The 13,311-nt window shown below is 49.3% G+C and overlaps 1 protein-coding gene across 4 annotated transcripts in view; it reads right to left on the reverse strand.

The window, feature by feature from the left end:
• Nucleotides 1-546: 546 nt before the first annotated feature.
• Nucleotides 547-13,311, reverse strand: part of BCL11B (B cell CLL/lymphoma 11B) — a 103,419-nt gene continuing 90,654 nt past the window's right edge. For all 4 annotated transcript variants that reach the window (XM_025391800.1, XM_025391798.1, XM_025391799.1 and 1 more), the window contains one exon: nt 547-7,468. In XM_025391800.1, the coding sequence (XP_025247585.1) occupies nt 5,424-7,468 (2,045 nt within the window). In that variant the 3' untranslated portion in view covers nt 547-5,423. The remainder of the gene's footprint in view (nt 7,469-13,311) is intronic.

A 13,311-nucleotide genomic window follows, 5' to 3' on the forward strand; every position in this document is an offset into this window, starting at 1 on the left:
TGGGAAAACCAAGGGGACCTGCCCAAGGGCACAGAGTCATTTAGACCCTTGGGGCAGGGTCTCCTTCTCCCTGGATTTTGATCCCCCCGTGGCTCACAAGAGCTCTCCCTGGGTATTGAGAAAATGGGAGCCGAATTAGGCTCAACTTGAGTCTAATCATTCCTAACCAAGTGTATTTTCTTTTCAATTACTTGTTCACAAGTTCAGTCGGATAGGAGAATCACCTGGATCATTTTCAAAAATGCTGATACGGGGACCTGCCTCCAGAGATTCTGAGAGAATTGGTCTGGGATGTCTCCTGGGCCCTGAGATTTTTAAAAGCTCCCAGAAGATTCCCATGTGCAACTGGGCCGAGAACCACTGTTCTAGATCACACTGCTGCACAGGGGCTAAGAGAACTATAGGGCTCTCGTGCCATGATTTCCTGTCATCCTCTCAATGGGCTTAAAGATTTGGGTCAGGAAGAAAATGGAGAAAGACCTTCAGTTCGCCCTTGGAAATAAGCTGTCCATCCCCCACCTTTAAAAGACACAGAAAAGGACAAGGTTTGGAGATCAAGTTAAATGTCCAATTTATTTTTATAACTTGAAACCAGAACAAACTTGGTTTTGAACAAGCGTACAAATGAAATGGCAGACACATGCTGAACTCAACATTGTGACATTAAGGAAAAAAAGAGGCCCAAAATCTTGTACAGAGAATAAAGGAACAATAAATATTTTACTAAGCCATATTGAAATGACCTCCTGTCATCTCAACATTTTATCCATAATAAAAAAAAAAGTGCCTGTTTCTTAAACAGAGCACAAATACCAAGCAATAATAAATAGTTCCAAACTTGTAGTAAAAGACAAAACCTCCAAGTAAACAACAAAAGCTCATACAATAATAGAAAAGGTAATAAAAATATTTTGCCTTGCCAGTACAAATGCAAACAACTTAAATCAATGGGACTTTGCTTTGCAGGGCTGAGTTACAAGGAGCACCAAAATCACGGGTTTGCCTGTGTTCCACGAGACCTTCGGCTGACAGTTACTTAGGACTGGGATGAAAGGCTGATTTCCTTACTTTTCACATTTTGCTTAGAGTAATTCAGTCTCCTCCTCTCCTCATGAAAGACTCCCTAATGGCAAGTGGCGGGTTCCAATTGGGGGCAACTTTGAACAAAGTTGTGGCAGTGTGGAAACCGGCCTGAGGTCGGCTGGGTCACCCATGCTAGAGGCCTCTCTCGGGATCACCTGCTTCCATGTTGGTTTTTTAAACACAAAACGGAAGCAAAGTTCTCTCTTCTCTGCAGTCACAGAGACACACAATGCTTGTGCTTTGAGATGGCTTAGTCCTGGCAATCTGGTAAGCTGGTGAGCACTGGCTAGCTGTTATGACTACAGGAGGGCCACCCTGGAGGCACTCCAGGACCTCAGCGGGGCATCCAAAGGCAACAGCAGCCCCTGGATCTGCAGGTAGGAAACTGCAGTAGGAAACTGAAATCTCAGCTTTCTCTCCCATTCCCTCCCCCTTTTTTTAACTTTGCAAAGGTAAGTGGCAAGGAGGAAAGAGTGCATTGAACAGAAAAGCTTCTGCATTTGGTAAGGAATTGCCCAAAAGGATGCTTGGTTACACTTTCATAACCTGAAATAATGGTTTCTTACATTTCCTGAAATAAAAAAATGGCTTCCTGATATTGGTATTTTATTTAAAAATGCATTATTCCCTCATCCAAAAGACCACCACTTTATCTTAAAGCTACTTGGCTTTACAAAAAAAAAAAAAAAAATTAAAATAGAGGATTAGGGGAGGAACAGATAACGAAGAAAGAAATTAAATAAAAAATGAAAAAAAAAATAAAGGACCAATGGAGGATGAAGGATGGAGAGGAAACACAGGGGAAGGAGAGAGAACGAGATATGGAAAGGCACCAAATTCATCCCAGGCCCTGGCATTTGGAAACTGAAGGAATGTAGGTTTCAGAGAGCAAAGCAGCAAAGCAGGGAAGAAAGACAAGAGGCCAACACTCTCCACGGCACGAAAGGTCCTGGCTGTGATGGAGTCTCCTTCCTGAAATCCAATTTGTACCGGTCTCAACAGCAGGTCACTTCACTCGGACCCAGCTGAATCACCAGCTCCTTTTATGATATTTGTGTTTGTTTCACAATTTCTCAAGGACTAAAGCAGCTCGGTTTGCATTGCTTTCTGCTGGTAAGGGCGGGAGAGGTGGTGGTGGTGGTGACCGCCACAGAAGTGATGGTAGAGAAGGAAGATGTTCTCTCGCTCTCTCTCCTCTACATCTGACATCTTACAGATGGCCTCTTAGAGAAAGGGAAGACAATGTGGAATGTTACTGACATCTTTACAAAAACTGATTTTTTTTTTTCCACTCAACACAAATAAAGAATTTCCCATCCGGTCTGCTGTGGCCACACCAAGGAGCCTTGATGCAAGGTTCGGGCGTTCAGAGAGAAGCCCAACACGAACGGTTCTTTGTGTAGGCCAATTCCGACAAAAAATATATACAACTAAATGATTTGTGAACCAAAGCATTTAACTACTTCCTTTTGTTTCTTTTTCTCAAAGGTTGTCAAACAACCCTTTTTCTCCTGTACAATAGGACTTAACATACAAATTTTTTTTTTTTTGCAATATTTTATCCTGCCAAATTAAAAAAATATATTATGGCAGCCTGTTTGTTTTTGTTTTTTTTTTCTTTTTATTTCCAAATTCACTAACAAAAAGGTACATTAAATCCCTTTAAAAGGACAAGCTTACAGTTAAAAAATTACGAGCTCCAGTAAAAATACAGCAAGTGCCTACATCATATGAACCAACCAATATATCCATTCCAGAGGGAGGCAGGAAGAGAAAAATAAGTACAGGTCAGAAATGTGATTTTTTTTTTCTGCAAAGCAATAACAATATTAAGCACTTTTTTTCTACATACTTTTTCTACATGGTGTAGCAATCCCCTTTGAATCCCCAAATACAAGTTTCTATACATTTTTTTTGAAATAAAAATTCAACACCCAAGGCAGAAAAAAATTTACTAAAACTCCGACTTTACAGTTACTGTGACAAGAACAAATTTATAGACCCACCATTTAAATTTTACTGCAACATTTTCAAGGAAAAGAAAAGGGTATTTTTTTTTCTTGTTTTGTAAAATGCCCAGGCATTCTCGATTATTACAAATACTGGTCCACTTTTACAGTAATCAAGAAATTTTAATATATATAATATATACTAAAACCCCGTCACCAAAAGAAAACAATATACACGCGGCCACTGTGGCATTTTTGTATAACCTATTAAGCAAACTTTGAAAAAAAATGATCGCTCCAACACACATACACACAATTTTTTTTACCCTTGTATGTACCCAATACTGTAAACGTATTTTTAAGACAGAGTGCACTAAATTTAACTTTAGAAAAAATTAGCCGTTGTTCCTGAATTGTTTTTGTTTTGCTTTTCATTCAACGATATCAACTTGTAACTTGTGTCACTTGAGTTTTAATTCAGCAGTAAATCACCTCCACTCCATATCTAAGCAGCGTTGTCCCAAAAACAAAAGGGGCTGAGGATAATTCAGCTAATGGATGTCCAAGGTTGTGCTGGGTTTATTTCTTCATTTGATTGGGTCTTATGGCATTTCATATCCTCTATCTTCAACCAGAATTTTTTTTTTTTTACTTAAAGTAAATGTGGCTTTGTTAGTTTCTAAAGAATGTACTTTTCTTGTTTTACTTTTTTAAAAAGTCTTTTCATTTCAAAAAAAAAGTTTTGCATTTGTCTCAAGAGACTCAAATAGGAAGATCAGTTTTCAAGGCACTCACATCAAATTGAATGGCAGTAGAAAAACTGTCCTATAAATTATTATTTTATTTTGTTCTTTATAGTGCCAGTATTGTGAATGCCACGCTTAGCAACACTGACACTCAATCTCAGCTGTCCCTTACAGTTTAACCCACCTCTGGGCCAAAGAGAAGAATATGCTGCAATTTCTTGTTTAGAAGCCATTTAATTTAAATGCAAACAAAAGCTTTAAAGTGCGGGTCAACAGAATTCAAATGTCTAATCTTAACAGTTCAATGTTTAGTACCTTCCAACCTAATGAGATAGAAAAACAAAAACAAAAACAAAAAAACCCTGGGAAGTAGCGCTGGGCACCCTCTGATGGAACTCCTCCCGTGCTTTTTCAGTAACAGAGAATAGAAATTTGCAAGATCCCACCCCACCCATCCCTACAATATCATCAGTGTGCATTAAATGAGAGAACACTAACTCCAATTCATTAGGGCATTCGTCTGCTTGGGAAATGATCAATGACCCCTTGTAGCAACATAGGATTTGAGATTTACGTGGTGGGGGTGATAAAGAGAGAAGCCGTCAAGCCAGAAAACGCCTAAAAGAACACCGCTAGTTTCTTCCTTTTTGTGTCACTGCAGGCCACCCCATCTCCCCAAAAAGGTACCCCTCAGCCCATTTTATGTAACCTAATCTACAGCGAATAGCAGCCATGGCACCCCAGGGCACGCCAATATTCCAAGAAAAGGATAGTATCTGCTGGTCATGCACAACCTCAGAATGCTGTCGGGCCATTTCCCAGAGGAGCCCTCCAAAATCCTCTCTGGCGGTGCTGAGTCTGTGGGGTGCCTCTTCTAGCACCACCACTCAAGGCTTCCCTTATGTAATATGAAAGCTGAAATCAACAGAAAAGGCCGCTTTACTTGGGACGACATGAGTGCTACATCTCCATTCCAATTCTGAAACAAAGTGCTACGACTTTAAAGATTGTTATCCGCTGTACATCCACATCCCCCACCCCAAAAACAAAAATAAAAATAAAAAAATTTTTTAAAAACTGCATGCCACTTTTTATTTCAGGACAAAAAAAGAGGAAGGAATGAAAAAGTAAACAACTTTAAAAGTCATTTGAGTGTTGGCTTCTTCACAAGAAATTACACATGCTTAGCTTAAATTTCAAAAAAGCAGCACCACCCCTCCCCCCAAATTATAATTTAAAAGATATGCTTCCCCTCTAACATTGCTTGCGAGTCATTGCTCAGGCTACTACCGGGTTTTAAAAAAAAAAAATAAAGAAGGGATGGATACCCAACAAAATCTCTTAAAGGAATTCAAACAGAAAAAATAATAATAAAAAGTACCTGCACATGCCAAAAAAATTACAAAACCCAATAAATACAGAAATTATTGCACAGTTAAAAGGCTCCACAATTTGTACTGCCTTAATCAACCCTCGGGTTTCCATAGGACTTCGCAGACACAGGTTAGGTTGGAGTGCCGCCTCCCCTGGGCCCCGGGGACACGCGGGGTGCGGGGTGGCGGTGACACGGAGGCAAGTCAGGTCAGCATTCTCTCGGTTGGCAACGGTTCCACTGTACAGGTGCGGGGCGCCAGGGCCCGCGCGCTTAGCTCCTCTCGGCCTGCTCGATTTTGACGTCGTTAGTCAGCAAGTGCTCGCCGTGCCACTTTTTCATGTGTTTCTCCAGGGTGCTGTAGACGCTGAAGGGCATCTGGCAGATGTCGCAGCGGTACACCTCCTTGCCGATCTGCCCGTGCGTCTTCATGTGGCGCGTGAGCTTGCTGCTCTGCGCGCATGCGTAGTTGCACAGCTCGCACTTGTAAGGCCGCTCGCCGGTGTGGCTCCGCCTGTGCACTGTCAGGTTGCTGCAGTTCTTGAACACCTTGCCGCAGTACTCGCACGTGTCGCTGCGGCGGCCCTCCTTGGAGCTGGGCCGCCCGGGGCCGGGGCCGCCCAGGTGCGGGGTGCTGCCTCCGCTGGCCGTGCCACTGCGGCCCGAGAGGCCGCCGTCCAGCAGGTCCCCGGGCGGCGTGGAGAAGCGCAGGCTGCCGTTCTCGGACGAGTGCTCAGACGACGTGGCGAAGGGCGACTGTCGTGCGTCCGTGAAGCCCAGGAAGGGGTCCTTCATGAAGTGCCGCGACGCCGCGTAGCCCACCAGCCACTGCGAGTACACGTTCTCGGACGGGATGAGCGCGGCGGGCGGCAGCTCCAGGTCCTTCTCCACCTTGATGCGCTTGGCGGCGCTGTTGAGCCCCGGGCTGGGCAGCGGTGCGGGCTTGCGCGGGAAAAGCCCAGGGAAAGGCTCGGTGCCCGGCGCGAAGCCGCCCCCGCGCCCGTTGACCGCTCCGCCCGCTCCCGTGTCCCCGCAGCCGCCCGCGTCGTCGTCGTCGCCCGCGTCCCCGCCGCCAGCCGCGCGCTTCAGGAAGGCGCCGCGCTTCTGCTTGTCGGCCAAGAGCTCGCCATACTGCGGCAGTGCGCCCAGGCCCACGTTCTCCATGACCTTGCCCAGCACCAGGGCCTTCTCGTCAGCCAGTGCCTTGGCCGCGCCGCCCCCCGCGCCCGGGACCCCGGCCACCCCACCACCGCCGTTCTCGCGGTTGCGGCTCAGCTCCGAGTCCATGCTGAAGCTCGACTCGGGCCGGCTCTCGTTCTCCAGCAGCAACTCCTCCTCCTCCTCCTCCTCCTCCTCGTCCTCCTCCTCCGGCTCGTGGCCCAGCGACGGGTCGCTCTCATGGTGGCGGAAGTCGCCATCGGCCGCCTTGAGGCCCTCGCCCGCCAGCTCGCTTGTGCCGGGCTCGGGGGAGCTGGCGGCCGAGAGCCCGTCGTCGGAGCGGCCAGCCAGCGAGCCGGCCTTGTGCATGTGCGTCTTCATGTGGCGCTTGAGCTTGCTGGCCTGCGAGCATGCGTGGTCGCACAGCTGGCACTTGTAGGGCTTCTCGCCCGTGTGACTGCGCCTGTGCACGATGAGATTGCTCTGGAACTTGAAGGTCTTGCCGCAGAACTCGCAGGACTTGCTCTTGGCCGGCGGCTGCGGGGGCGGCGTGCCGCCAGGAGGCATGGGCGGCAGCGGCGGCGTGCTCAGGAACGGGGACTTGGGGCTGGGCTGGAAGGGGTTCAGGAGCCGGTGCATAGGGTTTCCACGGCCCGGGGACACGGGCGGCGGCGTGGAGCTGTTGCCCGCCAGCTCGCGGAGCCGCCGCGAGAAGTCCATGGCGGGCGAGTCGATGGCCATGGGGTTCAGGCGCATGACTCGGTCGAAGGCACTGGGGTGCTGGGCAACGAGCCCCATCTCCTCGGCACTGAGGCGGTGCGGGTCCAGGTGGTGGCGCGGCGGGGGGCTGAAGAGAGGCGGCGTGCCCGGCAGGCGGCCCTCGCCGAAGCCCGGGTGGTCCCGCAGGATGGGGCCCGTCATGCGCAGCAGGTTGAAGGGGTTGCTGTCGCCCAGGAAATTCATGAGCGGGGACTGCGCCACGGCCTCCGGCCCGAGCGGCGGCGGGATGGTGAGCCGTGGCGTGAGCGAGCTGCTGGCCGGCCCGGGCTCCAGGTAGATGCGGAAGCCGTGCGTGTTCTGCGCGTGCTGCAGCAGGAACCACGCGCTGTTGAAGGGCTGCTTGCATGTTGTGCAAATGTAGCTGGAAGGCTCATCTTTACCTGGGGAAACACACGGACAGAAAGGCAGAGACAGCGTGAGAAGCAGCAGCTGGGCGCGGGCACCGCAGGGCCACTGGCCTGGGGGATGCGGCCCAGGCCGATCCGGGATCCCAGTGCCCTGCCTGACAGGGACTGCAGGGTGGCTTTCAAGCAGGCCCGGCCTTGTCTCCACCTGGCTGGGGGGCCGAAGAGGCAGGGTCTGTGGGCAAGCGGCCCTGGCCACCTAGGCACCAGCGACTTACTTCAATTGTGTAAAGGCCCGCCTTGCTCCCTCAAAGGAAAGGGATTATGAGCCCCATTACCTCCAAGACCACGGGAGATCGTGTTTGTGAGAATACGATCCAGTAGTAGGAATTCTGTCAAGGTTGGACTGTGTAACAGCCCTGGCAAATCCCAACCCTCCAGGATGCTCCACACCCAAAACCATCTAGGCAAGGGTTTCTCAGTCAAGGCACTAGTAACATTTACATCCTAATTCTTTGGGTGGTGGGGGCTGTCCTGCACATTGCAGGATGTTGAGCAGCATCCTCTGCCTGCACCCACTAGATAGATGACAGGAACATCCACCTCCCCCAGTTGCGAGGACAAAAAATGTCTCCAGCCTTGCCAAATCTTCCCAGGAAGGGGGGCAAGATCACCACCCCCTTTGAGAACAACCAATTCTGATATTTGATTCCAGGGAGTTGTACAGAAGCACAAATCGAACTGTACCATCCTGCAAACTTTTTTTTTTTTTTTTAAGAGAAATAACTGCAATACCTCTGCAACGTTTGGGATTTTTAGCTCTAGGAAATTCTCGTGTTTCCTACACCACCGTCTGTGCAGAAAGCACTGTACACCTGAACATGGATTCGTAGGAACAGAAGAAATTTAACATGCCGTGAAGACCCGCTACTACTGTGACAGCTGCCCCCACCCCGTGTCCTCACAGACACGCCCAAACACCACTTGGAATTCCACCTCCAGACCCCCAGGGAAGGCGGGGGCACACTGGCCTAAATGAGTCTTTCAAAGTCCTCTGCCAGAATACTAAGCAAGGAATGAACATCCTCACATCTGACAGGGCAGTCAGGATGAACAGTGGCAAATGCTGACGTGTTAGCAACTGGCTCTGGTGACACACATGGGCAGCAAATTGTAGCGGACACTCTTGGTACGGAGCCAAAACGTCATGGTCTTTGTCCATCACTGAGACTGTCACAAAATGGAGGCTGAACATTTCCTCCGGAACCTGTCCTGTGGATGCCCTCCTGCACCTGTGGGTGAAGCTCGCCGCTTTTCCAGCATGTACCTCTCCTAATACTCTGCATAAAAGAGATGGTGCAGACAGGACCCATCTTCCATCATCGCACTCACTAGCTGGGGAAGCAAGAGGAACAAGAATCGCAGCTCAGATCCGGCAGAAGACATGGCATGAGAGATCTTGAAAGACCCGTTTTGTTTTCTCAAACTTTCTTCTACCTGGAAGATTTTAACGCAGATGCTAAAGTCCAGGAGCCACAAGCTCTGGTGAAGTCAGACGTGCAAATGAATGACCATACCCAATATCAGTAAGGTGCCGTGGGAAGTGGAGAAAACAGTCCCGTCTCACCCTCTCCACCAATCGATTACAGGCCTTCTGAAATCCTAGGCAGACAGCATTTTTATTTTCCACCCACTAATTATGTTTCTGGAGGGCTGCACTCTTAGCAGTGTTTATAGGCACATAAACCTTCGTTTGGAAACCATCTTTTAAAAATCAAGTGACTCGGGGACCAAATACCCTGAATTCCATCCAAGGGCTTCAGTCTTGAGTGTGGCCTGTGCCTCTGTCTGAACCTGGGCTTGCCAGTTTCTGAGGGGCCGGGACCTCCCCAAGACATCCCATGCCTGCAGCGTCACAGAAGGCTTCGTGCTGTCTGAGGGGCAGGGTGGAGATTCCCCCCACGACCTCAGAACCAGTTGGCCCAGGACACCAACACTAGAAACTGAGCCACGCTTTTACGAGTTTGGCATTACATAGGGATTCTTTCCCTCTCCTCTCCTATTCTGTGTGTTTGGTGAGGAGAAGACGGTGGTAGGGAGGACAGAAATGAAAAAGGAATTCTGAAGTTCGGCCTCATCCCTCTTTTAAAAACAGCTCAAGGAGCACCTCTGAGGCTGTCTTCTTTCTCCAGGGTGTCTGGGTCATTTTCCTGTCTCAGTCCTCCAGGTAACTCAGTTCTCCCATGAAGGAGCCCCTGAGGGGAAGCCTCCCCACCTCGGACAGGGCAGGGACGCCTTCCCAAGGCCCTGGGTGGCCGCGACTCTCCCCATCAGGCCACCCCAACACCCCAGCCCTCCCCTTCTGTGCACCCTCAGCAAACAGAGGAAGTGCCCAGCTTCTCTGGGGACAGCATTTCTGTCCTCCGCTTATTAGTGAATGTACTTGGGGAACAGCAGGCCTTAGCTCAGACAGCCTCACAGGAGAGCTGGCCAGAAGCCATACTAGACGACTCTTCACACCCTTTTTGGGAACAAGGCAGAATAAATAAGTAATAAAAAAAGAAGCTAGATACACGTCCCTTTCTGACACAGGAGTTAATAACGCAAATGAAGTGCCCCTTCCACCAGGGTTATAGATCTTCAAATTAAAGATGGTTCCTGTACCCTGCACCGCCCTTCAGCCACTCCAATTAATCAATTCACAGCTTTCCATCGCTCCAGTTCCTCATGTTTTCAAGTCAGGCCACCTCCCTTCCCCCAATCTTTTTTTCATCATCTCTTTCCCTGGGAAGTGCTCCAAAGCACTTCCTGTTTCTTGATCAGGGTGGCCACAGATTTTCTAGAAAGTTCTGTGGCTGGTGAGGAAAGAACGTGGCTATCAGAGGAAAATGCAGAGCTCCTAGGCAGGCCAGCAATGAAGGCGGCTCTACAGCCGAAATGGCCAAGTCACAGGTTTTTTCAATGCAAAATGGTAGTTACTGGAAGTCAGGTAGCTACACGTGCTAAAGAGCTCAAGTGTTCCCACTTCTTGTTTGTTTGCTTTAAATGCTTCTGGCTGGGCATGGTGGCTCACACCTGTAATCCCAGCACTTTGGGAGGCCGAGGCAGGCAGATGACTTGAGGTCAGGAGTTCAAGACCAGCCTGGCCAACATTGGGAAATCCCGTCTCTGCTAAAAATATAAAAATTAGCCGAGTGTGGTGGCAGATGCCTATAATCCCAGCTACTTGGAGGCTGAGGCAGGAGAATCGCTTGAACCCGGGAGGCGGAAGTGGCAGTGAGCTGAGATCGCACCACTGCACTCCAGCCTGGGTGACAGAGCGAGAATCCATCTTAAAAAAAAAAAAAAAAAAAAAAGCTTCTAAAACTAACTTGGAGCAACATAGGGAGGGAGTTACCTGTCCATAATTCACCATCAGGTGAGAAGAGCGATGTTTATTCTTCAGGCTGGATTTCAGGGCCACCTGTCCTGCCCGGGAAGCTCTTACTGGACCAGTGTCCGTGAACCTCTTTGGTTCCAATACTTCCCTCTACACAATGGCAAGATTTCACTGCAGGCAACGGCCTTCAGTGCAGGATCTGATGCCTTCCGATATCCTAAAATCGCCCAGCCCTCAGAGGCCCACCCTAGACAACTTTCTTTCCAGTCCCCCCTCCCTTCTTTTTTTAATAAAATGTTCATTTCCTTATTATTACTCCATGGTTATCTCTTGCCCAGAAGCAGCCCTGAGCATGAGGCTTGCTCACTTTTAGGAACAGAACGATGTCAGAAAGTCTTTGAAGAGTCACTCAGAACATTTTTCTATTTGAAAACTTGCTAAATATTTTGAACACATGGCACGCAGTCTTGGACGGCTCATTTTTAAGTGCAGAAAAAGACCCCTAGTGAGCAGGCTGCTTCTGACTGGAGGCTGGCCCACTCCCCTTCCTGGGACCAGATGTTTCTTGGCTGTCACCCCCCCTCCAGGAACTCAGGGTCACCTGCCCACAGGTGAGCTGGAGGTTGCACTGTGGAGAGGGGTGACAACTTTATGCTCAGCCCAGACAGGCTGCTGAGATTCCCACTGATAGGTCAAGGCCTAGATTATTTAGAAGCGATTTACCCAGCAACATCAAGCCTGGCCTACAGACCTAGAAACGTCAGCTGCACTTGGCTCACTAAGTCACGCTTGGCGACTCAGACCCAGGGCCTCGTCTTCCCTTGCTTCTTTCGGTCCTCCTTCCTTTCTCAGACGTTTTTTTGTATCCATTGACAGAAACTCACACTGGATCTTCTTTGCTCCACTGGCTCTAGACAGAGCTCCTGGACATCTTTCTCACATGCAATACCCTGGGTCCTGAGAACCCTGGACAGCAGCAGTGCATCCATACCCCTCTGCCTTGGTGTTCCCAGAAGGGGGAATTCAGTCAAGTCATTTAACCTCTCTGAGGCTTGATTTCCTCATCAGTAGAACGGGAATAATATACCTGGCTCCGGAGAGGGCTGGGGAGACCGAATGAGCTCCTGTATGTGGGCACAGCCTATAAATCGCACACAGCTATGCAGGCGTTACGACGGGTTTTGCACGTTTTGCTTTTTTATTATCCACCCTTGTACCTGGCCATGGATGTTTCCGGGATGACTTTCAGTATAATTCCAGCAATAATGAAACCCTGGAGGACATTTAATGCAGCCTGCCTCATGCGTTAGAGGTTCTAGGGAAGCAGAAACTTGCAAACATTGAGGAAACATCATTTTTTATTATGATGCTTGGGAACCGACATGCAACTGGACTCCTGCAATGAAATGTGACTCTCCCTCTGCCATTAGGCTTTTTTATGAGCATTTAAATAATTGTTCCTCCTTATTAAGCTAGCTACTCTAATAATACCAGTAAAGGTATCAGAGATGTTCAATAAAAAACACACCTTTAATTGAAATTATTATCCAATGAAAAGGCCGTAATTGATAGTGGTCCTCCTAAGGCCAAGTGATACCAAAGGGGAAGGGCATTCCTGCCTGGGTGAGATTTAGTGGCCCACTGCTGTTTGAGAAGGAGCAGCACGGAGACACCCCCACAACTCAAGCAGGGCCCGGGGTGATATCCCGAGGCTGGGGGGCTAAAGTAAGAACTGGGTCCTGGCTTCACAGGCCCCTCTACAGGTTGCAAAACATTTTACCCTAGGCATGGCATTTCCCATGCATTCACTCAAACCATCTTTGCTAACTGTGGCCTCGAGGGGGGCCAGGCAAAAACTGTATCCCAGCTGGCACGTGAACATACTGATGCTCAGAGAAGCAAAGTGGCACAGCCAGAAAGGCGCAGACCACGCCCCTCTCAGGCTTCTGGACCCCTGAGCAGGCTCCAGGCCCACCTCAGCACATAGCACCACCTGAGGGATTTATCGTCGGGGCCTGTTTCACAATGAAAATGGCCAGGAAGGAGGTTCTCCCACCACACTGTGAGTGTCCTCCCAGTGGAAGGCACTGATGATGCTTGGATGGAACCCGGTCAGGTCCACCACAGGCCTTGACCCTGGAGAGGATAAGGGGAGACGTTTCACAGAGCGAGCAAGCGAGCCTGCTGGGTGTGACACGCCACTGCGGACCTGGTGAGGCAGACACCGAAGTGGCCGAATCCAGGGATGGGAAGCCGGATCCCAGGGCCCCCTGTGGCAGCTCCCTTCCCCGCTGTGGACTTCAGGGTACCCAGTACCCAAGGAGATGGCTGGTTTCGCCGGCCAACCACTAAGTCTGCCTCCAGAATCCGTCTGCTAAAGATACCGTCTCCACAGTTACAAAATGATCGTAATTATCAGTGTTATCCCTCAGTTGTGTAGACTCCTTATTCATTTAAAAACTATCCTCTTTCATGACGTCAGAAAGGAGATGTCAGTTGG

The sequence above is a fragment of the Theropithecus gelada genome, chromosome 7b, assembly GCF_003255815.1.
Source record: "Theropithecus gelada isolate Dixy chromosome 7b, Tgel_1.0, whole genome shotgun sequence".
NCBI classification, from domain to species: domain Eukaryota; kingdom Metazoa; phylum Chordata; class Mammalia; order Primates; family Cercopithecidae; genus Theropithecus; species Theropithecus gelada.